The sequence below is a fragment of the Eubalaena glacialis genome, chromosome 11 (assembly GCF_028564815.1).
Source record: "Eubalaena glacialis isolate mEubGla1 chromosome 11, mEubGla1.1.hap2.+ XY, whole genome shotgun sequence".
Classification (NCBI taxonomy): Eukaryota; Metazoa; Chordata; class Mammalia; order Artiodactyla; family Balaenidae; genus Eubalaena; species Eubalaena glacialis.
In genome coordinates, this window is record NC_083726.1 from 114147947 (window position 1) to 114173801 (window position 25855).

The 25855-nt window shown below is 53.1% G+C and overlaps 1 protein-coding gene across 3 annotated transcripts in view; it reads left to right on the forward strand.

The window, feature by feature from the left end:
* Positions 1-887: 887 nt before the first annotated feature.
* The window catches only part of DDX11 (DEAD/H-box helicase 11), a 31409-nt gene continuing 6441 nt past the window's right edge, over positions 888-25855 (forward strand). For 2 of the 3 annotated variants that reach the window (XM_061205934.1, XM_061205936.1), the window contains exons 1-18: positions 888-1100; positions 5297-5444; positions 8642-8890; positions 9351-9437; positions 9742-9890; positions 15973-16018; positions 16766-16873; positions 17039-17126; positions 17513-17724; positions 19232-19384; positions 20167-20213; positions 20529-20608; positions 21435-21479; positions 21580-21647; positions 24136-24174; positions 24344-24455; positions 24593-24724; positions 25211-25323. In XM_061205934.1, the coding sequence (XP_061061917.1) occupies positions 5301-5444; positions 8642-8890; positions 9351-9437; positions 9742-9890; positions 15973-16018; positions 16766-16873; positions 17039-17126; positions 17513-17724; positions 19232-19384; positions 20167-20213; positions 20529-20608; positions 21435-21479; positions 21580-21647; positions 24136-24174; positions 24344-24455; positions 24593-24724; positions 25211-25323 (1872 nt within the window). In that variant the 5' untranslated portion in view covers positions 888-1100; positions 5297-5300. The remainder of the gene's footprint in view (positions 1101-5296; positions 5445-8641; positions 8891-9350; positions 9438-9741; positions 9891-15972; positions 16019-16765; positions 16874-17038; positions 17127-17512; positions 17725-19231; positions 19385-20166; positions 20214-20528; positions 20609-21434; positions 21480-21579; positions 21648-24135; positions 24175-24343; positions 24456-24592; positions 24725-25210; positions 25324-25855) is intronic. The other variant, XM_061205935.1, reaches the window with a different exon arrangement.

A 25855-nucleotide genomic window follows, 5' to 3' on the forward strand; every position in this document is an offset into this window, starting at 1 on the left:
TTTCTTTTTAAAAATTTATTTATTTTTGGCTGCGTTGGGTCTTCGTTGCTGTGCGCAGGCTTTTTCTAGTTGCGGGGAGCGGGGGCTACTCTGTTGCGGTGCGTGGGCTTCTCATTGCAGTGGCTTCTCTTGTGGAGCACGGGCTCTAGGCACGTGGGCTTCAGTAGCTGTGGCACGTGGGCTCAGTAGTTGTGGCTCGCGGGATCTAGAGTACAGGCTCAGTAGTTGTCGTGCACGGGCTTAGTTGCTCCAAAGCATGTGGGATCTTCCCGGACCAGGGCTCGAACCCATGTCCCCTGCATTGGCAGGCAGATTCTTGACCAGTGCGCCACCAGGGAAGCCCCTAAAGGCTTTTTCTACAGACAAGAAACGGAGGACATAGGGAGACTTTTGGGCGGGAGGGCCCTGCTCAGTTCCAATTCCATTTTTTTTTTTTTCTACTTCTCAATCCTGAGGGGAACAGACACGGAATAAGAAAGGGAATAAAGTTTTGGACAGAGAGGTTAATCGTAAACTGAGCAGAGGAAACTGGTTTTACAGGGGCTCAGTTTCAGGACCAGAATACAGGCTTCCTGAGTCAGCTACAGCACCTGGCCCCTCAGGTGTTTGATAAACACGGCCAACTGAAGTCAAGCGACGGCTGAGCTCCCAGGATTATGGGCGCCAGCTAGCGGAGGCGCAAACATTCCACAGCTGGCGCGCGGCAAGGGAGGACGAACACCCAGTCGCGACCACAGCCTCCGACGGCCCCTCCCTCCAGCGAGCCAGCCGCGCAAGCACAGTGACGCAAAAAGGGGAGGTCCAGCCCCAGCAAGACACGGAGTGCGCACGCGCAGCGAAATGGCTGTGCAACGAAGGTCGCTCTTCCGGGTAATGCAGACCGAGGCCTGGACGAGCCCGCCGCGCAAGCGCAGTGACACAATAGGGGACCGGCCCCCGCCGAGACCGGGAGCGCGCACGCGCACTGGCGCGGGGCGTGCATCGCGACGGGCTTCCCTGGGGGACGCCGACACCGGCGAGCCGGGGTTTCAGGTTCAGTGGCGTCCGCTCGGACTCCTCGCCGGCCTGGTCTCGGCGGAGCAGCCCTCCCGCCGAGGAAGGTGAGCGCAGTGCCGAGGACGCGGAGCAAAATGAGAAAGGGCAGACTCCGGGGGAAATGCAAGGGGGCGGGCCGGGCCGGCGGCGGGAAAACGTCCCCGAGCTGGGGCGGGCTTGACATGTGATTGACAGGCTAGACACCAATGCAAGGGCTGGGGAGGCCGCGGGGCGGGACCTGGCCGTGAGCCGCCGGCCGCGGGGAGGATCCGCCGGCGGTGCTAAGCGCGCGTTTCCTACGTTGTAGTACCTGCCGGTCCCTGCAGCGCTACTGAATGTGCCGTTACCTGTCCCCCGCAGGTGAGGAAACAGGCTCAGGGCTGTGGACTTTAGCACGGATACAGCCGGGATCCCACATTGGGCAGTCTGACCCCAGCGCCCTCCTGCCGCTCGGGGGACCAAGGTGGAGCAGGAGGAGTGGGATGGCTGGAATGGACCAGAGTGTGGGAGGCAGTGCCGTGAAAAGTGGAGAGAAATGTTAGCACAGTGTGAGAGCTCTGAGAGCGGAGCTGGGAGGGGGACAGAAGCAAGATGAGGATATGGGGTTGGGGCCAGCTCCGGATTCACAACAGGTGCGCTGGAGCCGGGTCGTCTCCCAGGTGTGTGGCGTTAAAGCACTTTAGGAGGGGGACAATAGGATGGTACCTGGACATGGATGTCTCATCTGCTCAGGCTGCCATAACAAAACGCCATAGACTGGGTGGCTTAAACAATAGAAACTTCTCTCTCCCAGGTCTAGAGGCTGGGAATTCAAGGCCTCAGTTCTTATAAGGGTTTAGGACCCCACTCTTAGGACTTCATTTAACCCTGATTACCTCCTTCATTTCATGTTAATTACTCCCTAAAAGCTCTGTCTGCGGATACAGCCTCACATTGGGGGTTAGGGCTTTAATGCATGAATTTGGAGGCGGGGGGTGGGGGGACACGATTCAGTCTGTAGCAATAGTTTGTACCCAGGCAAATAAGTGATCATCGAAGACTGAAGAAAATGAGCACTTTCAGGACTAACGTGCCCCTGAGATGCTCTCACGTATCTTAGCCCATTTAACGAGCATGAGATTTGCCTTCGCATTGGTGGGGAGTTCTAGGGAGAACTTGGGTGGGAGCTCGTGTCCACGCAGCCAGCCTGAAGAGGTCGGGAAAAGTTCCACCAAACATCCTTAATAGCACTTAGTATATCCATTATTCATGGATTTAGCTAAACTCTTCTTTAACTTATGGTTTAGCTTGTGCTGCTGCTGGAATAATGAGATCCGTAATTACCACCCACGGAGAAGTGGAATAATAATTACGTTTGTTCTGTATTGTTTCGTGTTGTCATTCTAAAGTTTGGTAACCGAGTCTTTCCACCCTACTTATCCTGGTGGGAGGAAGATCAGAAATCTACAGCTTGGAGGCAGATGTGCTTTCAAATCTTGGATTCAAGCCCTTGCTGAGTGACTGTGGGCAAGTCACTTAACCTTTCTGAGGTTCAGTTATTTCAGCTGTAAAATAGAGCTAATAAAAATCCTGGCCACATAGGGTTGTGAGGTTATATGGAAGCAGTTTGAAACCATTAAAGAACTGGCCCTGGCCTAAATATTCAAGTCACAGACCTCCTCTCCCCACCCCTCTGAGGAGCAGAAACCCTCCCCACGGCTCCCACCTCAAGCTGGCTATTCATTCATTCATCAAATTGTTCCTGAATGCTTGCTGAGTGCCAAAGCACCTGTTCTGAATGCTGGGGGCAGGGAAGAACAAGACAGACAAGGTTCCTCCTTTAATGGTATTTATATTCTAGTGGGGGAGGACAGTAAATAAGTTCGCTAAGAGGTATGAACAAAGGAAACAGAGTATTTCAGAATAATGAGATAAAAAAATGATTTAAAGCCAAGTGGTGTGTGTGTGTGTTTGGAGGCGGGTATTTGACCACTGGAGGGTGGCACATACAGGGAGAGGCCTCTCTGAGGAGCTGAGCTGAGTCCTAAACGTTGAGGACTCCAAGCAGGCGGGGACGGCAGGTGCGAAGCCCAGGCTGATTAGATCCGTCTCTAGGCCGTCCAGTGATCTGTCTTACAAGGAGAGGAGGGATGGGTCAGATTTTTCTCTTGGGATTTAGAACTGCGAAACAAGAAAAGACTTCGCTTGGCAGTGGGAGCTGAAGCCAGAGGTCGAGGGGGCTGCAGGCAGAGGTGGCGTGCAGGCTGCCGTTGGGGTAAAGCAGAAGCTCCCAAGTGAGCAGAGGAAGCCGGGCAGGCTCCACCTGGCCCGCGATGACGGAGCAGGAGAATGGGAATGCGCGGGGCATCTGCGGGTGTTTACCGTTGGTGGGCTTCCTGGATCCATCTTGAGACCTGAACCACTTTGCAGTTCTAGTTTGCAGGAAGTCCCACCCTGTCCGCGGCTCTGCTCTTGGTTTTCCCAGATGGTCTGTATTCTCAATCTCTCAATATGTATCTTTTCAGTAAATCTCCCTTTTATTTATGCTAGTTCTCTTTTGCAGACACGTGAGTTGGACTAAAACAGAGCCATGTGGACCTGGGCTTGGATCCCTGGGTTTCCTTTCTGAGCTGAGTCTTTGAAGAGTTACGTAATTTCTGTAAGCGTCAGGATCCGACGACCCTCTGCTTATAGTGTTGTACAGATGAAACGAGACACCAAAAGCGGAAGGGCCTGCGGAGCGTTTAACACAGGGCAGGTGCTCAGAGTTTGTTAGGGCCATTCTCCTTTCCCTTCACGTTTTAGTGGGTTTCCGATTACACACTTCCCTCTTGTATTGGATTGTCCTCGTTTTCAGTCATCCTTCTTACCGCTATCCCTCCACCTCGGTCCTCGTTTTAACTGCCCCTAAACTCTTAACCTGGAAGAACATCATGCAACTCCCTTCTCTCTCATAAATGAATTGACATGGTCACCGGTCTTCCTGAGGCCAGTTATGTAGCAAAGGCATAAATGGGATTTAGATTTATTCATATTTGTACTGAGGTGAGCTGGGCCTGCTTAAATAGTTCAGAGCAGTGACTTGCAAAGACAGAGTGGGGCCCGGATGGAAAATGGTGACTAAAGGAAGAAAGGGTGTGTCAAAGCTGTCTCAGAGAGATCAGGGTCAGAAGAGGAGGAAAAAGATGGAATAAATATGGAGCAGAGAGGTTTTTCTTAGACCTGGGCCTGCAGGGGCAGAGAGTGCCGAGGCCTCAGTTCTCGGAAGCCCTTCCAGCCAGGGCTCAGCCCCCGTGCAGAGGGCCCTCCAGGCTGGGGCCCCAGGGAAAGCTCTTAGGGGGTGGCTCTGGTTTGTACTGGAAGTGGTGGCTGGGATGAATTAGATGCAAACGGAAGATACCTGTTGAGTAGGGATGGGTGTGTGACATGCAGAAAAGCTGTGCTCGCGATTCTCCGACTGTGGGTCACGACCTCTTAGGTCTTCACAGCAGGGGCAAGAGAAGCAGTTTTTTTTTGTTTGTTTGTTTTTTAATTTATTTATTCATTTAATTTTTTTGGCTGCATTGGGTCATCGCTGCTGCACGCGGGCTTTCTCTAGTTGCAGTGAGCGGGGGCTACTCTTTGTTGCGGGGCGCAGGCTTCTCATTGTGGTGGTTTCTCTTGTTGCAGAGCACAGGCTCTAGGCGTGTGGGCTTCAGTAGTTGTGGCACACGGGCTTCAGTAGTTATGGCTCGCGTGCTCTAGAGCGCAGGCTCAGTAGTTGTGGCGCACGGGCTTAGTTGCTCCGCGGCATGTGAGATCTTCCCGGACCAGGGCTCGAACCCGTGTCCCCTGCATTGGCAGGCGGATTCTTAACCACTGCGCCACCAAGGAAGCCCAAGAGAAGCAGTTTTGTCCTGCGATGTTGGGAGACATGGCTGGGAGATGTGGGAGAAGAAAAATTAATGACTGCAGAAGTAATTACAGGCTCTCCAAAAGAAATCTGCAGGCCCTTAGAAAGGTGTGCACGCAGGCGGGACGGCAGGGGTTTCTGTTAGGGCTTCCTGGGCTGCGTCCCCTGTATCCGGTTGTGACGGACGTCCCTGGATGGACAGCCACGTGGCCAGGCCTCGTGGGGAGGCACGTGAGGGAAGGAGCACGGCCTCTGCTTGCAAAACGTCCCTCCTGGGGAGGAAGTCTGCGACTTGTGTTGAGGCCCCTCCTAGGAACTGTTCTGGATCTCAGGCCAGTACCGCCTGGCCCATCAGAGAGCTACTAGATTTTTTTTTTTTTTACCCCCCAGGACCATGGCTGACAAAACAGAGGAGGCTGGTGGCGTCCACTTCCCTTTTCCCTTCACACCCTATGCCATCCAGAAAGACTTCATGGCAGCGCTGTACCAGGTGTTGGAGGCTGGCAAGATCGGGATATTTGAGAGTCCAACCGGCACCGTAAGTATTATTTGGGGCCTGAAGAGGGTCTAGGGAGACGCTGATGACAGGTCAGAGCCAGCGTGCTTGTCTGCATGTGCAGAGAGTCGTGGTTTGAGGTCGAGCAAAGTCGTTCTTTCTGAGTAGTAGCCGTTTCTGTCTATTAAACCTTTAAACACAGCCCCGGGGTCTGAGAAAAATTAGGCTAAAGGCAAATGAGAATTTTAATGGCCATGGAAACCACGACCGTAGCACTGAAACCTTCCGGTTTTTTCTGGACGCACGACCACTTTGATGCTGAGAAACGTAGAAATTACTCTGGCTTATCCACAGATCTGACATATTGGTTTACTCTCCAGGAACTGGGTTACTGAGGGCTGGAGGGGTCCAGTCCAGAGCCCCTCAGTTTTCCTTCCTGGCCTGGGAGGAGGGGGTTTGTTAGAGGTTGGCCGCGGAGTCCTGTTAGGTTCCCACTTCTCTCTTGCCCTTTATTACCTTCTAGAGCAAGTGCCGCGTGAGAGTGAGCTGCCTGTGTGGGTGTTGCTGTGACCTCCTGGAGGACCAGGGCCTTGAGGTCCTCTCCTCTGTGTCCCCGTCATCTGCGGGGAGCTTGGCACGGTCGGCCTCAGGGGGCTCTTAAGGTGTGTGTGTGGAATGCATGAACGAAGGAAAGTGACTTATTCCTTCTCATCCACTGACGGGAGTGTGTCACTCTCTCCTGGGATGACACGGTCTCCTGGGGCAGGAAGAGTGCAGATGGGCCGCTCTCTTGATCCGTTTTGTTCCTTCAGATACAGCGAGTGGGAGAGGCTCCGTTCCGCCAGTTCACACAACGTGGGTCATGAAGATACTGTGCAGAGTGAAGGTTTTTTGGGTTTTTGTTTTTTTTGGCTGCATTGGGTCTTCATTGCTGCGCGCGGGCTTTTCTCTAGTTGCGGCGAGCGGGGGCTGCTCTTCGTTGCGGTGCGCGGGCTTCTCATTGTGGTGGCTTCTCTTGTTGCGGAGCATGGGCTCTAGGCGCGTGGGATTCAGTAGTTGTAGCTCACAGGCTCTAGAGCGCAGGCTCAGTAGCTGTGGTGCACGGGCTTAGTTGCTCCACAGCATGTGGGATCTTCCCGGACCAGGGCTCGAACCCGTGTCCCCTGCATTGGCAGACGGATTCTTAACCACTGTGCCACCAGGGAAGCCCGAGGGGTTTTTAAAGTAGCATCTTTCTACCAGCATCCGACCTTCCATTTACACCCAGTGCACGTGGGGACTTCCCTGGCGGTCCAGGTCCAGTGGTTAGAACTCTGCGCTTCCACTGCACGGGCCATGGGTTCGATCCCTGCTTGGGGAACTAAGATCCCGCGTGCTGTGCGGTGCGGCCAAAAAATAAATAAACCCAGTGCTTGGGACTTCTCCCCTCCTGACCCACCCCACTGAAAGACTGGTTAGGATCAGGAGCAACTTCCTGTAATTAGATCTGAGGAGGTCAGGTCCTCATCCGACCACCTGCCACATCTGACATGGTTAAGCATCACGCCTTCCTCTCTTTAAAGTCAGGTAAAACACTGAATCAAAGAACAGTGCCTGTCATTTAAAAAGTCACATTTATCAAACTTTGTTCCTTGGGCAGGTGCTTTTAAGTCTTTTAACTGTTTCCTAAGAAATATACTTGGATAGAATATGTTGGAATTACAAGCTTATGCAGCCGTTTCTCGCTTTATTGATTTTAGTCGTTGGGACCTTCTTCTTGTGATAGATAAAATGGAGCTTTCTTCCTGGTGTAGTTATATGTTTTTAGTCTCTTTTTTTCCTTGAATAATCTTTTGTCTTTTGTTTTTTAAGAGTCGATAGTTGTCTTTTAAAGGTTTGTGTAGTTTTTAAGGTACTTATTTATGCCTGTTCCGCTCACACCATCCAGTGGTCTCTCAGTATCACACTTCATCATAAAATTATTACCTTTGTCTGCCCGGGCTGCCGTCACAAATCACCACAAATGGAGTGGCCAAAATGGCGGAATTCATTGTCTCACAGTCTGGAGGCCGGAAGTCCGGAACGAGGTGTCAGCAGGGCTGTCCAGGCCCCTCTCCTCCGCGTGTGGACGGCGGGCTTCTCCACGTCTCCTCCCATCGTCTGCTTTCCTTGCCTTTGTGTCCACATTTCCCCTTTTTACAAGGGTACCCGTCTTACTGGGTCAGGGCCACCCTCCTCTTAACTCAGTACATCTGCTATGACCCTGTTTTCAAGTAGGGTCCCATTCTGAGACACTGGGGGTTAGGACTTGAACATGTGAATTTGGGGGGACACAATTCACCCCATATCAAGGACCTACGGGGAGAATTCTGGTCTTTAAACCAACAGTTGTGTTCCCCAGAGCAATTGGCTTGCTTTAACGTTTCCTGACACTGGGACTCATGGGGCTGATTACCTTCTGTCCGCACGTTGGTTGCATCTCCCCCCCAGCAAGTCGTATCCGGGATTTCATGCTGTGCGTTTTTTTGGCTTTATTTTCTGGGCTGTTTATTCAGTTTCTCCCATTCTTCTATTTATGATGACCTGCAGTACTTACATGCAACTTGTTAAGCCACTTTCATTCTTTGAGGACCAGTGAGCCATATAATTAAAGAATTTCACTTTTATTTCTCCCTTTTTCCTATTTTTTTCCCCCAGCCATTCTGTTGCCAGTTCCCTTCTTTTTCCTTCCTTTCCGAGGCTGGTCTTAGAGCACCCTCTGATATTTAAAGTCAGACCTCCCTCGAAGGCTTTATTAAAACGGGAAAGGTGGGCTTCCCTGGTGGTGCAGTGGTTGAGAATCCGTCTGCCAAGGCAGGGGACACAGGTTCGAGCCCTGGTCTGGGAGGATTCCACATGCTGCGGAGCAACTAAGCCCGTGCACCACAACTACTGAGCCTGTGCTCTAGGGCCCGTGAGCCATGACTACTGAGCCCACGTGCCACAACTACTGAAGCCCGCGTGCCTAGAGCCCGTGCTCCGCAACAAGAGAAGCCACCGCAATGAGAAGCCCGCGCACCGCAACGAAGAGTAGCCCCCGCTCGCCGCAACTAGAGAAAACCCGTGCACAGCAATGAAGACCCAACACAGCCAAAAATAAATAAAATTAAATAAATAAATTTAAAAAAAGAAAAAAATCTTTAGAAAAACAAAACGGGAAAGGTCATTAGGGAAGCTTCGTTTCTCATCCTCTATTTCTGAGAACGTTTTTCTTCCCGCAGGGAAAATCCTTAAGTCTCATTTGCGGGGCCCTCTCCTGGCTCCGCGACTTTGAACAGAAGAAACGGGAAGAGGAGGAGCGTCTCCTTGAGGCCGGAGCCGACCCCTTAAACGATGGGAAGGACCAGGCCCCGTGTCCCCCACCCTCCTGCCAGGAGAGCCCAGGCTCCCCGAGGGCCGCTGGAGAGCCCGACTGGGTCACTCAGTTTGTGCAGAAGAAAGAAGAAAGGGACCTGGTGGACCGACTAAAGGTGAGATCGGGTTACGAGAGGTGGGGTGATCCGTAAACGGGGCCTCCGGGAGGATTTCGGGTGGATCCCGAAGCAGGACGGCTCCTGTCCTCGCAGTGCCTCTCAGCCCCCCGGCCACCTCCCGGGTGGATGGCGCTGCGCCCTCGCTGTCTGTAGTAAGCCGATGTCACCAGGCCTTCCCTAGGTTGGCGGTTCCCATCCTTTCCCAGGAAAGGAACCGCACCGTTGCCAGTGGCCACACGCTTCCCTGGCTGCGGGCTCGCTTCCGGGCTGCGCTGGATGGAGAGCGTGGGGCTTCGGGAGGGAGGCGCACACTTCCCGCAGCAGCGAGCTCGGCCGACAGGAGGCTGGCAGGGCAGGGAGGTGCGCGGGGGCCAGAGGCCCTGGGCTGAGGCGCCGCGACTCCGGGAGAGGCTGGGGCTTCCTGCAGGGGTCTCCCTTCTGGCTCCCTCCCCTCTAGGAGGGGCAGGTCAGGAGGAAGAAGCGAGAGGAGCGCCTGCAGCAGACCCGGCACAACGCGCCGCTCAAGTTCGCAGCCAAGCGCATGGTGAGTGGCGGCCCGCGTCCGGGTGGCGTCCCCCTGCTGGGGGCCTCGCGGTGCAGCTGGTTGGGCGAGCGGCCGGGACCTCGGCCCCTCCCCGCCCCCGCTGGCTACGTGCTCTTCGCCCGGTAGCAGGGCAGCCTGCGCTGAGGGGCTCATCCTGGGGCCTTGACCCCAGTCGGCTGAGGCCCGTGTCGATGGCGTGTGTGTCGCTGCCCTTGGCCTGGCCGCCGGAGGCTGCCTCGTCAGGGGGTGGGGCTCTGGCGCTGAGGTTTCTCTGTCTTTCCCCACTGGCCACGCTCCTCCGCAGAGACAGGAAGATGAAGAAACTGAGCGTCTCGTCCGCCTGAGCAGGGAGACGCTGGCGGCAGGCACGGGGCCCGAGCAGCTGGCCTGGGGGGAGGAGGAGCTGGTCCTCGCCGAGTACGAGAGCGACAAGGAGAAAGGCTCGACCAGCGGGTGAGAGCGCGTCTCCTGCATCCCCTGCCCCGGGTGGCTGCACGGGGCCCCCTCCTCTCAGGCCCGGCTTCTTGGTCGCTCATGGGGCGCCGACGGGGTGGAAACCCGGCTGCCTGCCCTCTTCCCCCCACGAGGCCCCTCCTCGGGGCACAAAGGATGACGACAGGGGCCCTTTCTCTGCCAGCTCAGGCAGGTGTCACCTCCGTACCCTCTGTGGTATTCTTGTCTCCACTCTGCACCCAGGACACCGAGCCCAGCAGGATGCTGTGCCTCGGCCGAGGCCACCAGCCGGCGATTTGAACCTCCGCTGGCCCGGCCCTAAGTCTCAGGCTCTTAATACCAAACTGAGCCGTGTGAGGCTTGTGATGTAAGCCCTCGAGGTGTCCTCAGCCCGTGTTTTTCTTTTCACCTAAGACTTCGCTTGGTCTAGGTTCATAGGTTTCTAATTTGTGAGCTGTAACTTCCTGGGTGAACTAGAAATGCTGAAGGTAACAACCGGGCCATTTCTAGGCCACGCCATCCCTGTGAGATCCTCCCCGTCATTCGTGCTTTAATTTCACAAATGCCCTTCGAGCCTCTGCTGTCGGCGTGGCACGTCTTGCCTCAGTGTTGGTGGCAGCTGACTGATGAGGGTGACGGTTGCTGAGGGCTGGGGGGACCACGGCAGGTTCTTGAAATACGGCGACAGTGATGTTTGCCCCATTGATTGACTCCTCTTACAAACAGTTTCTCTATAGCAGCGATGCTGTTTGACTGCATTTTACCTGCAGTAGAGTTTCTTTCAAAATTGGAGTCAGTCCTCTCACACCCTGCTGCTGCTTTGTCAACCAAGTTTATGTAATTTTCTGAATCCTTTGTTGCCATTTCAAGAGTCTTCACAGCATCCTGACCAGGACTAGATTCCATCTCAAGAAACCACTTTCTTTGTTCGTCCATAAGAAGCAACTGCTCATCCATTAAAGTTTATCATGGGGTTGCAGCAGTTCAGTCCCATCTGCAGGCTCCACTTCTAATTCTAGTTCTCTTGCTGTTTTCACCACATCTGCAGTGACTTCCTCCACTGAAGTCTTGAACCCCTCAAGGTCATCCATGAGGGCTGGAATCAACTTCTTCCAAACTCGTGTTCATGTTGATATTTTGACCTCTTCCCGTGAATCACAAATGTTCTTAATAACATCTAGAAAGGTGAATCCTCTCCCAAAGGTTTTCAGTTGACTTTGCCCAGATCCATCTGTAGCTAAAGCCTTACAAATGTATATCTGAAATAATAAGACTTGAAAGTCAAAGTTACTCCTTGAACCGTGGGCTGCAGAATGGGTGTTGTGTCAGCAGGCATGAGAACAACATTCATCCCACTGTCCATCTCCATCAGAGCTCTTGGGTGACCAGGTGCATCGTCAGTGAGTATTAATATTTTGAAAGGAATCTTTTTTTCCGAAGCAGTAGGTCTCAACAGTGGGCTTAAAATATTCCATAAACTGTGTTATAAGCAGATGTGCTATTAGCCAGGCTTTGCTGTTTCATTTGCAGAGCACAGGCGGGGTAGATTTAGCATAATTCTTCAGGGCTCTGGGATTTTTGGATGGTAAATGAGCATTGGCTTCAACTTAAAGTCGCCAGCTGCATTAACCCCAACAAGAGAGTCAGCCTGTCTTTTGAAGTTTTGAAGCCAGGCATTGACCTCTCCTCTCTGTGAAAGGCATCTTCTTGCAATATAAGGCTGTTTCGTCTACACTGAAACTCTGTTGTCTGGTGTCGCCACTTTAGCTACATCTTCCGGGTAACTTGCCGCAGCTTCTAGCTCAGCACTCGCTGCTTCACTCTGCACTGTAACGTTATGCCGGCGGCTGCTTTCCTGAAACCTCATGAGTCACCCTCGGCCAGCTTCAGACTTTTCTTCTGCAGCTCCCTCACCTCTCTCAGCCTTCATACAAGTAAGGAGCGTTAGGACCTTTCTCTGGATTAGGCTTTGATTACACGAATGTTGTGGCTGGTTTGATCTTCTATCCAGACCACTCAGACTTTCTCCATAGCAGCAATAACGCTGTTTTACTTTCTTATCATTCCTGTGTTCACTGGGGCAGCACTTTTAATTTCCTTCAAGAACTTTTCCTTTGCATTCACAGCTTGGCTAACTCTTTGGCGTAAGAAGCCAAGCTTTTGGCCTGTCGGCTTTCAATATGCCTTCCTCACTAAGCTTAATTCATTTCTAGCTTTTGATTTAAAGTGAGAGACATGTGACCCTTCCTTTCACTTGAACACTTAGAGGCCATTGTAGGGTTATTAATTGGCCCAGTTTCAAGATTGTGTCTCAGGGAATAAGGAGAGCCAAGGAGAGGGAGAGAGATGGGGGAATGGCTGGTCAGTGGAGCAGTCAGAACACACACGACATTTAACAGTTAAGTTTGTCATCTTGTATGGGCATGGTTCGGGGCACCCGAGACAATTACAATAGTAACGTCAAGGATCACTGATCACCGATCACCATAACGAATATAATAATGAAAGTTTGAAATATCGCGAGAATAACCAAAATGTGACACAGAGACACTAAGTGAGCAAATGCTGTTGGAAAAATGGCACCGATAGACGTGCTTGAAGCGGGGTTGCCACAGACTTCCAATTTGTAAAAAAAAAAAAAAAGCAGGATCTGTGAAGAGCAGTAAAGCGAAGAGCAATCAAGTGAGGTCTGCTTGCAGTCGACGTGTAACGTGCCTAAGTGATGATTCGATATAGGTACATGTTGTGAAATGATTGCCACCGTAAGGTTTAACACGTCCATCACCTCGCGTACTTAACATTCTTTTGTGTGGTGAGAACGTTTGGGATCTGCTCTCTTAGCAGCTTTCAGGTTTACAGTACAGTATTATTAACCACAGTCACCATGCTGTGCATTACACGCCCAGGATTTATACATCTTATAATGAAGTTTGTACCCTTTGACCACCTTCACCCATTTCTCCACCCTCCCCCGCCCCGAGTCCCTAGCAAATCACCAGTCTACTTTGTTGCTATGAATTTGGTTTGTTTAGATTCCATACATGAGATCGTACAGTATTTGTCTTTCTCTCTCTGACACAGTTCACTTAGCAGGCCCTCAAGGTTCATCCATGTTATTGCAAGTGGCAGGATTTCCTTCTTTTTTTAGTGGCTGAATAATATTCCGTTTTGTGTGTGTGTGTGTATATGTAAAACACACCATATTTTCTTTACCCATTCATCTGTCAAGGGACACTTAGGTTGCTTCCATGTCTTGGTTTTGTAAATAACATTGCAGTGAATGTGAGGATTCAGATATCTCTTGGAGATAGTGACTTCATTTCCATTGTATAAATACCCAGAAGTGGGATTGCTGGATCATATGGTACTTTCATGTTTTGAGGAGCCTCCATACTGTTTTCCATAGTGACAATACCGATTTACATTCCCACCAACAGTGCACTAAGGTTTCCCTTTTCCCTACATCCTCACTAGCATTTATCTCATCTTTCTGATTATAGCCATTCTAACAAGTGTGAGGTTATATCTCATTGTGGTTTTGATTTGCATTTCCCTGATGATTAGTGATGTTGAGCACCTTTTCATGTACCTGTACCTGTTTGCTATTTGTATGTTTCTTTGGAAAAATGCCTATTCAGTTCCCCTGCCCATTTTTAAATTGGATTATGCATGGGTTTTGGTGTTTTTTTTTTTCTGTGTGTTTTTTTGCTATTGAGTTGTACGAGTTCCTTATATATTTTGGATATTAACCCCTTATCAGCTATATGGTTTTCAAATATTTTCTACCATTCCATAGGTCGCCTTTTCATTTTGTTAATGGTTTCTTTTGTTCAGAAACTTTTTAGTTTGAAGTAGTCCTACTTGTTTATTTTTGCTCTGTTGCTTGTACTTTTGGTGTCGTATCCAAAAATCATTGCCAGCACCAATGTCAAGGAGCTTTTTCCCTATGTTTTCTTCTAGGAGTTTTATGGTTTCAGGTTTCTTACATTTAAGTCTTTAATCAATTTTGAGTTAATTTGTGAGTGGTATAAGATAGGTGTCTAGTTTCATTCTTTTTCATATGAATATCCAGTTTTCCCAGCACCATTTGTTGAAGAGACTGTCTTTTCTCCATTGGGTATTCTTGGCCCCCTTTTCAAATTAGTTGACTGTATACACAGGGGATTATTTCTGGACCCTCAATTCTGTTCTGTTGGTCTATGGGTCTGCTTTTATGCCAGTACTATACTGTTTTGATTACTATAGTTTTGTAATATAGTTTGATATCAGGAAGTGTTGATACCTCCAGCTTTGATCTTCTTTCTCAAGATTGCTTTGGCTATCTTTCCTGGTTCTGTATGATTTTTAGGGTTGTTTTCTCTATTTCTGTAAAAAATGCCATTGGAATCTTGGTAGGGGTTGAGTTGAATCTATAGATGGCTTTGGGTAGTATGGGCATTTTAGTAGCATTAATTTTTCTGATTCATAACTGGGATATCTTTCCATTTGTTTGTGTCTTCATCAATTTCTTTTATCAAAATCTTGTAGTTTTCAGCATACAGATTTTTCAACTCCTTGGATAAAGTTATTCTTAAGTATTTTATTGTTTTTAATGCCATTGTAAATGAGATTGTTTTCTTTATTTCTTTTTCAGATAGTTTGTTGTTAGTCTATAGAAATGCAACTGACTTTTGTATGTTGATTTTGAATCCTGCAACTTTACTGAATTTGTTTATTAGTTCTAACAGTTTTTTGGTCAAATCTTTAGGGTTTTCTGCATATAAAATCATGTTATCTTCAAACAGACAATTTTACTTCTTCCTTTCCAAATTGGATGCGTTTTATTTCTTTTTCTTGCCTGATTGCTCTGGCTAGGACTTTAGTACTATGTAGAGGATGAGTGATAAGAATGGGCACCCTTGTCCCTGATCTTAGAGGAAAAGCATTCAACCTTTTACCACTGAGTGTGATGTTAGCTGCGGGCTTGTCACATATGGCCTCATTATGTTAAGGTATGTTCCTTCTCTTCAATTTGTTGAGAATATTTATCATGAGAGGATGTTGGATTTTCTCAGATGCTTTTTCTACATCTGTTGAGATGATCATATGATTTTCTGTCTTTCATTTCGTTAATGTGATATATCACATTTACTGATTTGCTTATGTTGAAACATCCTTGCGTCCCAGGGATAGATCCTACTTGATCGTGAAATATATTAACGTGCTGTTGAATTTGGTGTGCTTTGGTTGAGAATTTTCGCATCTGTATTCAGCAGGGATACTGGCCTGTAGTTTTCTTTTCCTCTGGTACCCTTATCGACTTTGGTATCAGAGTAACGCTGGCCTCATGAAATGAGTTTGGGAGTGTTCCCTCCTCTTTGGTTTTCTGGAAGCGTTTGAGAAGGATTGGCATTATTTCTTTAACTATTTGGTAGAATTCACCGGTGAAACCATCTGGTCCTGGGCTTTTCTGCGTTGGTGCTCAGAGGCCTGCCCTGAGGCACCGGTTCCAGGGCCTGAATTAGAACTAACACTTGTGACCCCGCCCAGGGCTGAGATGCCAACTGCTCTACGCGTCCCCATCTCTCTCTGGGGGGGGGACAGGAGCAGCCAGTGCCCCGTGGCCTTTCCTGCTCTTCTGCTTCTCCCCAGGGGACGAGGTAAAGAACTTCAGTGGAGTTTGCGAATATTCGAGGAAATAGTACTCGCTAGGGTCCAGGCCAGGGCCGCCAGTCCTGCAGCTTAGTTTCTGTGGCTTCCGACGCCCTGGGTTCGGGAGACGCCAGCCTCTGAGGACCCCCACCCACCTGGTTCTGAACACAAGATGTTCTTCACTCCCTCCTACATCCAGCCCCTCATGGGGTCCTGCCCACTTTGTCCCCACGTGGCGTGTGATTTAAATCCCGGCCTTTCACACAGAGCTGCCTGAACAATCCTCTGTTGACCAGGAGGCCGACCCTGCTGATAACTCCTCTCTGAGAGCCCTAGACAATGCGCATTTCTGCCTTTAAATAAAAAAAAAACAACTGAATTTCTAGGTGAATAAAAACAAAACACGAAAGTCCGAGAAGACTTTTTCCGTGCTGTGTCTTTTCTCTCGCAGTGTAGACGCGGATGAGGATGACCTGGAGGAAGAACATGTAACTAAGGTGAGACACCAGGTCCTGGGTCCACGGAGGAGGTGGGAGCCCCCGAGTCTCCAGGTGCTCACTTGGCGGGGGGGCTGGGTCCCCGGGAGACGCCCGCGCCCCAGGGCGTCGAGGGGCAGCCTCTTCACTGGGGGCGGCAGGAGGCGGGGGACGAGCGCTCCGTCCCTGGCTCTCAGCGGCCCGTGCCCTGTCCTCTGGTCTGAGTGTGCGTGTGCCTGGGGAGCTGGGAGCTGTGTGTGGCTCGCACGCTGCTCAGGCTTCGTGTGTGCGGGACTTCGGGCTTTCTCTTTTGAAATTAGATACCCCCCCCCCGCCCCCATTTTCCTCTCTTCCTCCCCTGGCTCTTCTAAATCTCGGAGGGGCGCACAGAGAGAGGTGAGCTCAGCCTCCTCCTGCTTCACCCCCCGAGCCCTGGGAGGTGCATGGGGACCCGCCCGCCCCGCTCCCCCCTACGCCCCGGACTCTCGGAGTCCTCCCTGTGTCAGGAGCCACCACTGAGGGGAAACTCCCTTTCCTGAGATGACCGAGCCTCCCAGAGGGGCAGGAGCAGGGGCCCAGCGTGACCGAGGGGAGGGGGACGCCCTGGCCTGAGGGCTCGCAGAGGTCTGCCCGGGGGCGGTCGCCTTCCTTAGGTCTGTGTCCCGGCTGCCCTCTCCATTTCCTCGGCGTCTCGGGCCCCAGCCCTCCTCGCTGTGCCGGGAACGTTTGGGGGTGACGGTCTCCCCTGAACCCCGCTCCCCCGAGCAGATTTACTACTGCAGTCGGACGCACTCGCAGCTGGCCCAGTTCGTGCACGAGGTGCAGAAGAGCCCCTTCGGCAAGGACACTCGGCTCGTCTCTCTGGGCTCTCGGCAGGTGAGCGCAGGCAGGGGCTGGGCGGGCGAGCAGGGCGGGACCGGCCCCTGTGCCTTGCTGGTCCTTGGAAGGAAGGACCCGCTCCTGGAGGGCGGGCAGGCCCGGTGGCTTGCTCTGTGTCGCTTAGCCAGCCCCGTGCCCTTTACCCTCTCCTCTGTCTCATAGAATCTTTGTGTCAATGAAGATGTGAGAAAGCTGGGTTCTGTGCAGCTGATCAATGACCGCTGTGTGGAGCTGCAGAGAAGCAAACACGGTAGCCGCCAGCGCCCCAAGGCTGTAGGCAGGGCCTCTGGGACCATGTGCAGCCCTGGGAGGAGCCGGAAGCAGTCCCGGGACAGGGGAAACGGTGGGAACGAGGGCAGAGCAGACCTGGCCTCCTTCCTAAAGAGCCTCATGTGGGGAAAAAGGTCTTTTTGCTTTTTAGTCCGGATCTAGTCCAGTACCCTGGCTATGAGGTGATACCATAGGCCTCTTCTAGAGAAGACAAGGTAAAATGCCAGGATGTTTCGAAGGGTCCGTAAGCAGCAGTTCCGGAAGGGTTTAGAGGCCCCGCCCCGTGGTACAGACCCCCTTCTGGCCCTGGGGTCAGAACCTCAGCTGAGGTTCTTTCTGCCTTTGCCCTGTGCCTGCCCCCCTCAGAGAAGAAGAGCATCGTCGAGGAGGAGAAGCCCGGGCGGAGGAGGAGGCTGGAGCCGCGGGCCACCTGCCCCTTCTACAGCCATAAGCAGCTGCAGCTCCTCCGGGACGAGGTCCTGGTGGAGGTGAAGGACATCGAGCAGCTGGTGGCCCTGGGGAAGGAGGCTCGGGCCTGTCCCTATTACGGGAGCCGGTTCGCCATTCCAGCAGCCCAGGTGAAGACCCCGGAGGTTGGGCGGTAGCTCTTGGCTCTGAGCAGGGCCCAGGAGGGAGTTCTCACTCCTCTTTCGGTTCAGGAGGGTGTCACCGGCCGTGGTTGTCTGCCCGACACACTGCCCACTGAGGACACGTCACCCACTCTCTCCTGGTACATAGGGTTGGAGGAGGCCCCAGGTCCCTAGGTGGCTCTGGGCTGCAGGGACAGTTGGCGTCCTGGGGGATGGCACATTAGCGCCAGGGCAGAAACTAGAGTGCCGTGGGGAGCTACGGGACGTAAAGGTCTTTCCAGGTGCCCTTTGGGTGCGTGGTCGTCCCGCCCTGCGCACCTGCCTGCAGCGCAGGTGGAGACCCTTCCCTAGACTTGCTGTACGGAGTCAAAAATGGTATCATCGTAATTTGGTGGTAGGATTTAACTGCTTTCTTTCTACTCCCTTAATTTGAATGACTTTTGGAAATAATGTATCATTTATGGAGAATTTCATGTAATCAAGAGAAGACTTCCATAGATTTTTAAAGATGCAGGGAACTGTGTTAGTAATAACATTACCTGGCAGTTAGACGCTTGTCAGTGTGCTGCCCGGAACCGAGTGTGGAGGGTCACCGAGAAACTGGGGAGCCCTCCCAGCCTCACGGTGGTCTCAGCCCTCCTGGGGTCTGGACACACTTGGGTGCCAATATAGTGAAATATCCTGAAACTCTTATGATCTTGACTTTTTAAGGCACTTTTCACATCGTTTTTGTTTATAGTAGCCCACTGAAATAGCTAAGGCAGGTATTATTCATATTCTACACGTGAGGACCCCCGGGGCCCAGAAGGGTTAAGTGATTGATCTGTTTTCTCACAGCAAATGAGTAATGGAGCCAGTGTTAAAACCTGGGCCTTAAGTTTCCAGTTTTTTGGATTTTCACTTTATCGGTATCCTTTTAACTGGAAAATCGTTATAACAACACGGCACCTAAGAAATTGACAGAGTGCTTTTATTTTTGTTACCCCGCCTCCCCCCGCTTAACCCTCATTTGAGATAGACTTTATCAAGCCCGTTTTGCAGACGAGGAAACTGAGGCTCAGAAAGGTTGACTGTCCAAGAGTCACACAGCTGGGAAGTGGTGGCTCCAGGGCCAGAACCCAGGGCTGCTTTCTGGGCCCCAGTGCTGTCACAGCGTGTTGAGGGACCTTGGTGCTTTAGGGGCTGCCTTGGGGGCGCAGAAGGGGCTCCACAGCAGGGGCTCCAGGCCCCTCCGCCCTTCTGCCCTTGGTCCACTCGGAAGTGCAGTCGGCTCCAGTTTTATCTGCTCCGTAGCTGACGTTCCACATAAGACTTTCCGGGGAAGGTTCTAGAGCTCAAAGCACAGTGCGCTGCTCTAGCTTCCTCTCCGCAGGGTCCCCCTACGCGTGTTCCGGGTAGGAAGTGAAACCGTGCACGTCGGGCCTATGGGGTGGCTGGGCCCGCCCACCATGGGAGGGGTCCCGCTCGCACGTCAGGCCGCTTCTCCCCCCGCCAGCTGGTGGTGCTGCCCTACCAGATGCTGCTGCACGCGGCCGCCCGGCGGGCGGCGGGGATCCGGCTGCAGGGCCAGGTGGTGGTCATCGACGAGGCCCACAACCTGATTGACACCATCACCGGCATCCACAGCGTGGAGGTCAGCGGTTCCCAGGTGGGTCGGCCTCTGCCTTCCCAGGCCAGGGCTTGCCGCGGGGGCAGCGGGCGCGCTGAGCCGAGGCCGGGGCTCCCCAGCATGACTTAGGACGTGACCCAGCTCAGGCAGCGGGCACTTTGCTTGCTTCTCCCCAGCCTGTGTCGACCCGAGTCCTCCAGGCCAGGGTGCTGCTAACTAGGTCTCTGTGACCCGGATGGTGGGATGAGAAGCAGGGGTCCTTGTGCAGCTGGATGTTACTGTTGATACTGCTTTGAGGGATGCTCAAGTTTTCTGAAAGCCGCTGTTTATGGCCCATTATGTGCCCTGCACCACGTGGGGTGCCTCTAATCTTCACGCTGACTCTGCATCGGGCTGGTGCCTGTTTTACGTAGAGACTCGGAGGCTGAGAGAGGGTTAAGCACTGCCCCTGAGGTCAGCCTGGGATTTGACCACCGGTTTCTGACCCTGAAGCCCACGTGACACCCACCCCCTGGACTGACCAGTGCCGGTTGGCCTGGACCGAGCTGCGACGGTTGCCTTGAACCGGCTCTCTCAACAGACAGCACGTCTTTCCCATCCCAGGAAGCACTAGCAGGGACGTTCGTTACCTGCGAGTCATCGTCTTCCCCTTTCCCTGACCCTCAGTGGATGCCACTGCACCAGTCCCCCTTCACCTCGATTGCGCCCCGAGTGTCCTGGGCTGGCGTATTCCAGGCATCGTCGAGGGCATCACTGGCACAGCCCCAGGCTGCTGGTCTAGGGCCTGCTCTGTCATCACATCGCTCTCTGTTCTCCCCCAGCTCTGCCAGGCCCACTCCCAGCTGCTCCAGTACACGGAACGATATGGGTGAGACGTTGCCTCCCGAGGGGGTGGGAAGGCCCCGCTCAGCCTTGGCGCCCCAAAGCCAGCCTGCGAGAGGAGGCACCGGGGTGGGATCTGGCCGGGCCTAGCATGATGGGGGCCAGCGTGCCTTCACCTCCTGTTCGTTAGGCGTGCACCCCAGGAGGCCGTGCGGGCCCTGGGCCACAGTGAGCCGCCCTTCTGGGAGAGTGTGTGTAGCTCGTGACCCAGTTGGGAAGACAGCAGACAGGAGGGCCTCAGCTCAGGCACCTGGAGGGGAAGCCGGGGTCCTCCCGCTGATGTCCACTGGCTTCTCCCCAGGAAGCGCTTGAAGGCCAAGAACCTGATGTACATCAAGCAGATCCTGTATCTGCTGGAGAAGTTCGTGACTGTGCTGGGCGGTAAGGAGCATCCCCGCCCTGCGGCCAGCTGCCGAGCCTGCTGGGCTCCGTTCCCCGGATGCCAGTCAGGACCCCTGGGGTTTCTGTCTCTCAGGAATCGCCTTGGCCATTGATTTAGAAAATTCTTATTTGTCTGGCCTTAGATCTTTGTTTAGAGCCCTGGTTGATTTGCCCCTGTTCTGAGTCCTTTTTATTTTGCCAGGCCCGACTCCACAGGTGGCAGTAATAATGATATATTGTGATATAAATGTGTGTATGACACTACGTCACAGTGAAGGGACTCAGGACTCGGGTGCTCCTGTGAGGAAAGCAGCGCAGGCACGGTAACCCTCAGGCCAGTAAACTGAAGCCCGGAGCAGAGGGACTGGAGTCTTCTGGCTCCGGGGACCACACTTCTTTGCGTTATTCGGAGCCACACGACTTCCCTCTGGCAGTTCCTATGAAAGCTTGTATAGAAGCTGAAGGGCAGAAAGGCAGCGGGGCTTTTCTAGGGGGGTCTGTCTCACGTGGATGCTCTTCACTTGGTCTCTGCCATGCAGCCTGGGCGTCTCCTGCTGGCGCCCGTGTGGAGTGGGGTGTCCCTGTCCCCGCCTCCTCGGAGGATGTGGGAAAGGATGACATCGCCAGGCTCGGGCTGCGTGTGCAACACGTGGGTCAGACCTTGAGGCCCCCCGGGCCCTCCTGCCCCCTCCGTGGGTCCTTTGGGTGCTGTAAATGGCAGAAGACTCCTTCAGATAGGAACGTTCTTACTCGATAACCACAGAACAGAGGGAGAAGATGGGGGCCAGAGGCCCACCGTCCTGACCTGTTTGATTCTCTTTTTTAGGGAACATTAAGCAAAACCCCAATACCCAGAGCCTCTCTCAGGCAGGTAAGAGCAGGTCGGAGCCGTTTCTGAGCTTCCTTCTGGGGCCCGGAGGCCGTGGTCCTCAGAGCGAGGACTTCAGGGCCCTTCGCTTGTTTGCTCTTAGGGACGGAGCTGAAGACCATCAGTGACTTCCTCTTTCAGAGCCAGATCGACAACATCAACCTGTTCAAGGTAGGTTTTCACCTTTGTGTGTTGGCACGTCCATGTTCCTTTTCTGCCCACCCCCCGTGGGCGGAACAGCGTTAAGACGATGGAAAGAATAGAAAGTAAATTCCTTCTGTCCTTGAGCAGCCTAGAGGTCTGAGGGTCTAACTCTTACACACGACTCATGTCGTAGGAAGGCAGAGTCTTCAGCGTGGGGTGGAGGGTCACAGAGAGCCGTGCCTTCCTCTCTGTGTGATAAGCAGATGCTCGCAGGTGCCTCCCCTCCATCTGTCTTCGGGCACAGTCTTCCTGGGCTCTGGGCAGAGCACGAATGACTTTGCGATCCAGCTGTCGGGCTGAGGTGCCTGGGAGCGCGGCTAGGGTGCTCGGCCTGGGTTGGGCCCAGCCTCAACCTTTGCTCCCTCCAGATGGGGCACAGGCTCTGTCGCTTGACAGACCACCTTAGTCTGGTTTGCTAACGACACAGAGCAGCGTGTCCAAGGCAGCGCGTGAGTCCCGTGACTCCAAGGGAGGGGGGGCACCACGTCATTCAGGCTCCCCAGCTCAGGAGGACAGCACGCCCGCGCACGCGAGGGGCTGGGGGTGCTCGGCGGAGCCCGGGGCGACCCGGCTGCGCGGGCTCAAGGCCCCGCTCCCCCTTCCCCTTCACACCAGCTGCCCCCTGGCCTGGTTGCTGCCATCCCCCGCCAGGCGGGCGGCAGGCCGAATGGCCTTGGGTTCCTTTCCCCCTCGCCTCGCATCCACATGCTGCCAGGCCCTGACCCCGTGCTCTCATCCCACAGCTGCTGCCCCAGAGCAGGCGGTTTCCCTCCTCGCTCCTTTCTGGTCTCTGATCCTGTTCTCTGCCTCCTGTCTCTTTTACAGACTATAGTCCGGGGACTTTTTTTCTTTTTTCTCTTTGGCCACGCCATGCAACTTGCAGGGTCTTTAGTTCCCCGACCAGGAATCAAACCCGCACACTCGACAGTGAAAGCGTGGAGTCCTAACCACTGGACCACCAGGGAGTTCCCCAGTGAATCTTTTTTTTTTTTTTAACATCTTTATTGGAGTATAATTGCTTTACAATGGTGTGTTAGTTTCTGGTGTATAACAGTGAATCAGCTATACGTAACACATATCCCCACATCTCCTCCGTATCCCACCACTCTAGATGGTCACAAAGCACTGAGCTGATCTCCCTGTGCTATGCGGCTGCTTCCCGCTAGCTATCTGTTTTACACTTGGTAGTATATATAAGTCCATGCCACTCTCTCATTTCGTCCCAGCTTACCCTTCCCCCACTGTGTCCTCAAGTGTATTCTCTATGTCTGCGTGCATCTTTATTCCTGCCCAGCCCCTAGGTTCATCAGTACCGTTATTTATTTATTTAAATTTACTTATTTACTTAGTTTATTTTTTGGCTGTGTTGGGTCTTCGTTGCTGAGCGTGGGCTTTCTCTAGTTGCGGCGAGCGGGGGCTACTCTTTATTGCGGTGCACGGGCTCCTCGTTGCGGTGGCTTCTCTTGTTGTGGAGCATGGGCTCTAGGCGCGCAGGCTTCGGTAGTTGTGGCTCATGGGCTCTAGGGTACAGGCTCAGTAGTTGTGGCTCACGGGCTTAGTTGCTCCACAGCATGTGGGATCTTCCCGGACCAGGGCTCGAACCCGTGTCCCCTGCATTGGCAGGTGGATTCTTAACCACTGCGCCACCAGGGAAGTCCCAGTACCGTTTTTTTAAATTCCATATATATGTGTTAGCATGTGGTATTTGTTTTTCTCTTTGTGACTTACTTCACTCTGTATGACAGACTCTAGGTCCATCCACCTCACTACACGTAACGCAATTTCGTTTCTTTTTATGGCTGAGTAATATTCCATTGTATATATGTGCCACACCTTCTTTATCCATTCATCTGTCGATGGACACTTAGGTTGCTTCCATGTCCTGGCTATAGTAGATAGTGCTGCAAGGAACACTGTGGTACATGACTCTTTTTGAATTATGGTTTTCTCATCCCCAGTGAACCTTAATGGAAGACGGCCCCTTTTCAGAGATCTCTAGGGGCTCCACACCCCTCATCTTGCACGTTGTGCTCACAACCAAGCTCCTCATGCCCCTGACCTAGCCCAGCTCTCCCTTTTGTGTTGTGCTTTTGCTCATAGGATTTTTTAAAAACTACCTCTTAATCCTCAAGGTCTAGCTTTGCTGTCATGTTGCAGGAGAGCAGAGGGGACGTGGCCATCACCAAGCACCTTTAGAAGGGGAGGCTGTGCCGTGCTGCCGAGTCCCTCCTGTGGCAGGGCACCGTGTGCGCGCGCGCGCGCGTGTGTGTGTGTGTGCGCGCGCACAGCGGGGGGACAGTGGCAGAGGTGAGGCCTCAGGCAGGAGGCTGATGCGACCACAAGAGGCGCTTCAGGCACCTGGGGGGTGGCGTGGGCCTGCACCTGTCGCTTGGAAGGTGGCTTTCTCCAGCTGGATTTGTTTTCCCGGCGCCTCTGGCTGGGCTTGCTTTCGCAGGTGCAGCGCTACTGTGAAAAGAGCATGGTCAGCAGAAAGGTACATGTCCCTTCGCGCGGGCCCCCGTCGCTGTCCTCCGTGCCTCTCTTTTCCTGCCCTGCCGAACCTCCGAACCCCGTCTCCGTGCTCACCGTGCGGCAGCTCGCCGGGGCCGGGGAGGGGCCCGTCCGTCTCCCTCCCACAACCACTGCTCTCATCCCTGTGCCAGCTCCTCGGCTTCACAGAGAGGTACGGGGCGGTCCTGGCGCCCTCCAGGGAGCAGCCCAAACTGTCTGGGTTCCAGCACTTCCTGCAGAGCCTGCAGCCGGGGGTGACTGCGGGTGAGTCGGAGGGGGAGCCTGGGCAAGAGTTGGGCTTCCTCACGCGTGGTCTTCCCGGAGGATGGCTTTAGCCCAGGTGCAGGGAGCCTCCCGCTGTCCGGGCTCCCAGACCCTCCTCCTTCCTCTGCTCTGTGCAGCTCCTGCAGCCCCTGCGGAGGAGGGGGAGGACGGGACGCCGCGGCCCGCTTCCCCGCTGATGCACATCGAAGGCTTCCTCGCAGCTCTCACCACTGCCAACCAGGATGGCAGGGTCATCCTGAGCCGTCAAGGTAACCCCGGGAGGAGCCAGCCTGGAGCCAGGCTGCTTTACTTCCATCTGGTACCCCACCAGCTTAGGACGCAGAAATGGGTGAAAACTGGCCACCTGTGACCCACGCCAGTGGTCGAGGGGCTGAGGAGGGATGCAGAGGTGCTGGGCTGCTGGCTGGTCTCGGGCGAGGTTGCGAGAGACTCCGCGTAGCCCAGTGTGAAGGTCAGGTGGGCTTTGTTGGAGTCGTGGCTCCATCACCTATGAGCTGCGTGACTTGGACCAGTTTCTCCCTAAACCTCAGTTCCTCATGTGAAAAGGGAGACAATCCTGCCATCTACCTCAGGGTTGTCCTGGAGATGAGATGGGTCTAATTTAAAGAGAAAGTTGTATCTCTTATGGCTTCTACATGGACCCGACTGGACATCCCCTTTGTCTCAGGCAGATGGAGGTCTCTGTTGGGCCTGCACCTGCCCTTCTCCATGTAGCTGTCTTTCTCTTTCTTTAGGCAGCCTCAGTCAGAGCAGCCTCAAATTCATGCTCCTGAATCCAGCCGTGCACTTTGCCCAGGTGGTAAAGGAATGCCGGGCGGTGGTCCTTGCAGGGGGCACCATGCAACCGGTAAGGACACGGCCCAGCCTCTCGCGCCCAGCTGCTGGGATGGGGAGGATGTGGCATCAGGCCTCTTCCCGTCCTGTGGGTCCCCTAACCAGAAAGGGGTTAGCTTGAGCCGGCCAAGCAGTGTCCACCAGGTGGCATTGCTGGACTGTCTCGTGGCTAGGTCTGGGGTGGGGTGGGCACTGCCCTGCCCTGGTGTTTCTGTAGCCACTTCTCCAGAGAAAGCCATTCTGGAGTTTCAGACCCAGAATGGAGTGCCTTTCCATTCCTGTACCCACCGTAGATACAACCTTCTCTTTCTTTTATAAATTTAAGTTTTAGTATACATATTTAGGAAAGTGTTATATTTTCATTGTAGGGAGCAGAGACAAGCAAAAACAGGAAATAGATCATAATTCCACCAGCAAAAGTTTCGTTTTGGTGTATATCGTTACAATAGTCTTTGTATTCATAATTTTTACAAATATACATACATATTTAAAAAAAAAAACAAAAATCGTATCTCCACATGCTGCTGTTATAATTTGCTTTTTTC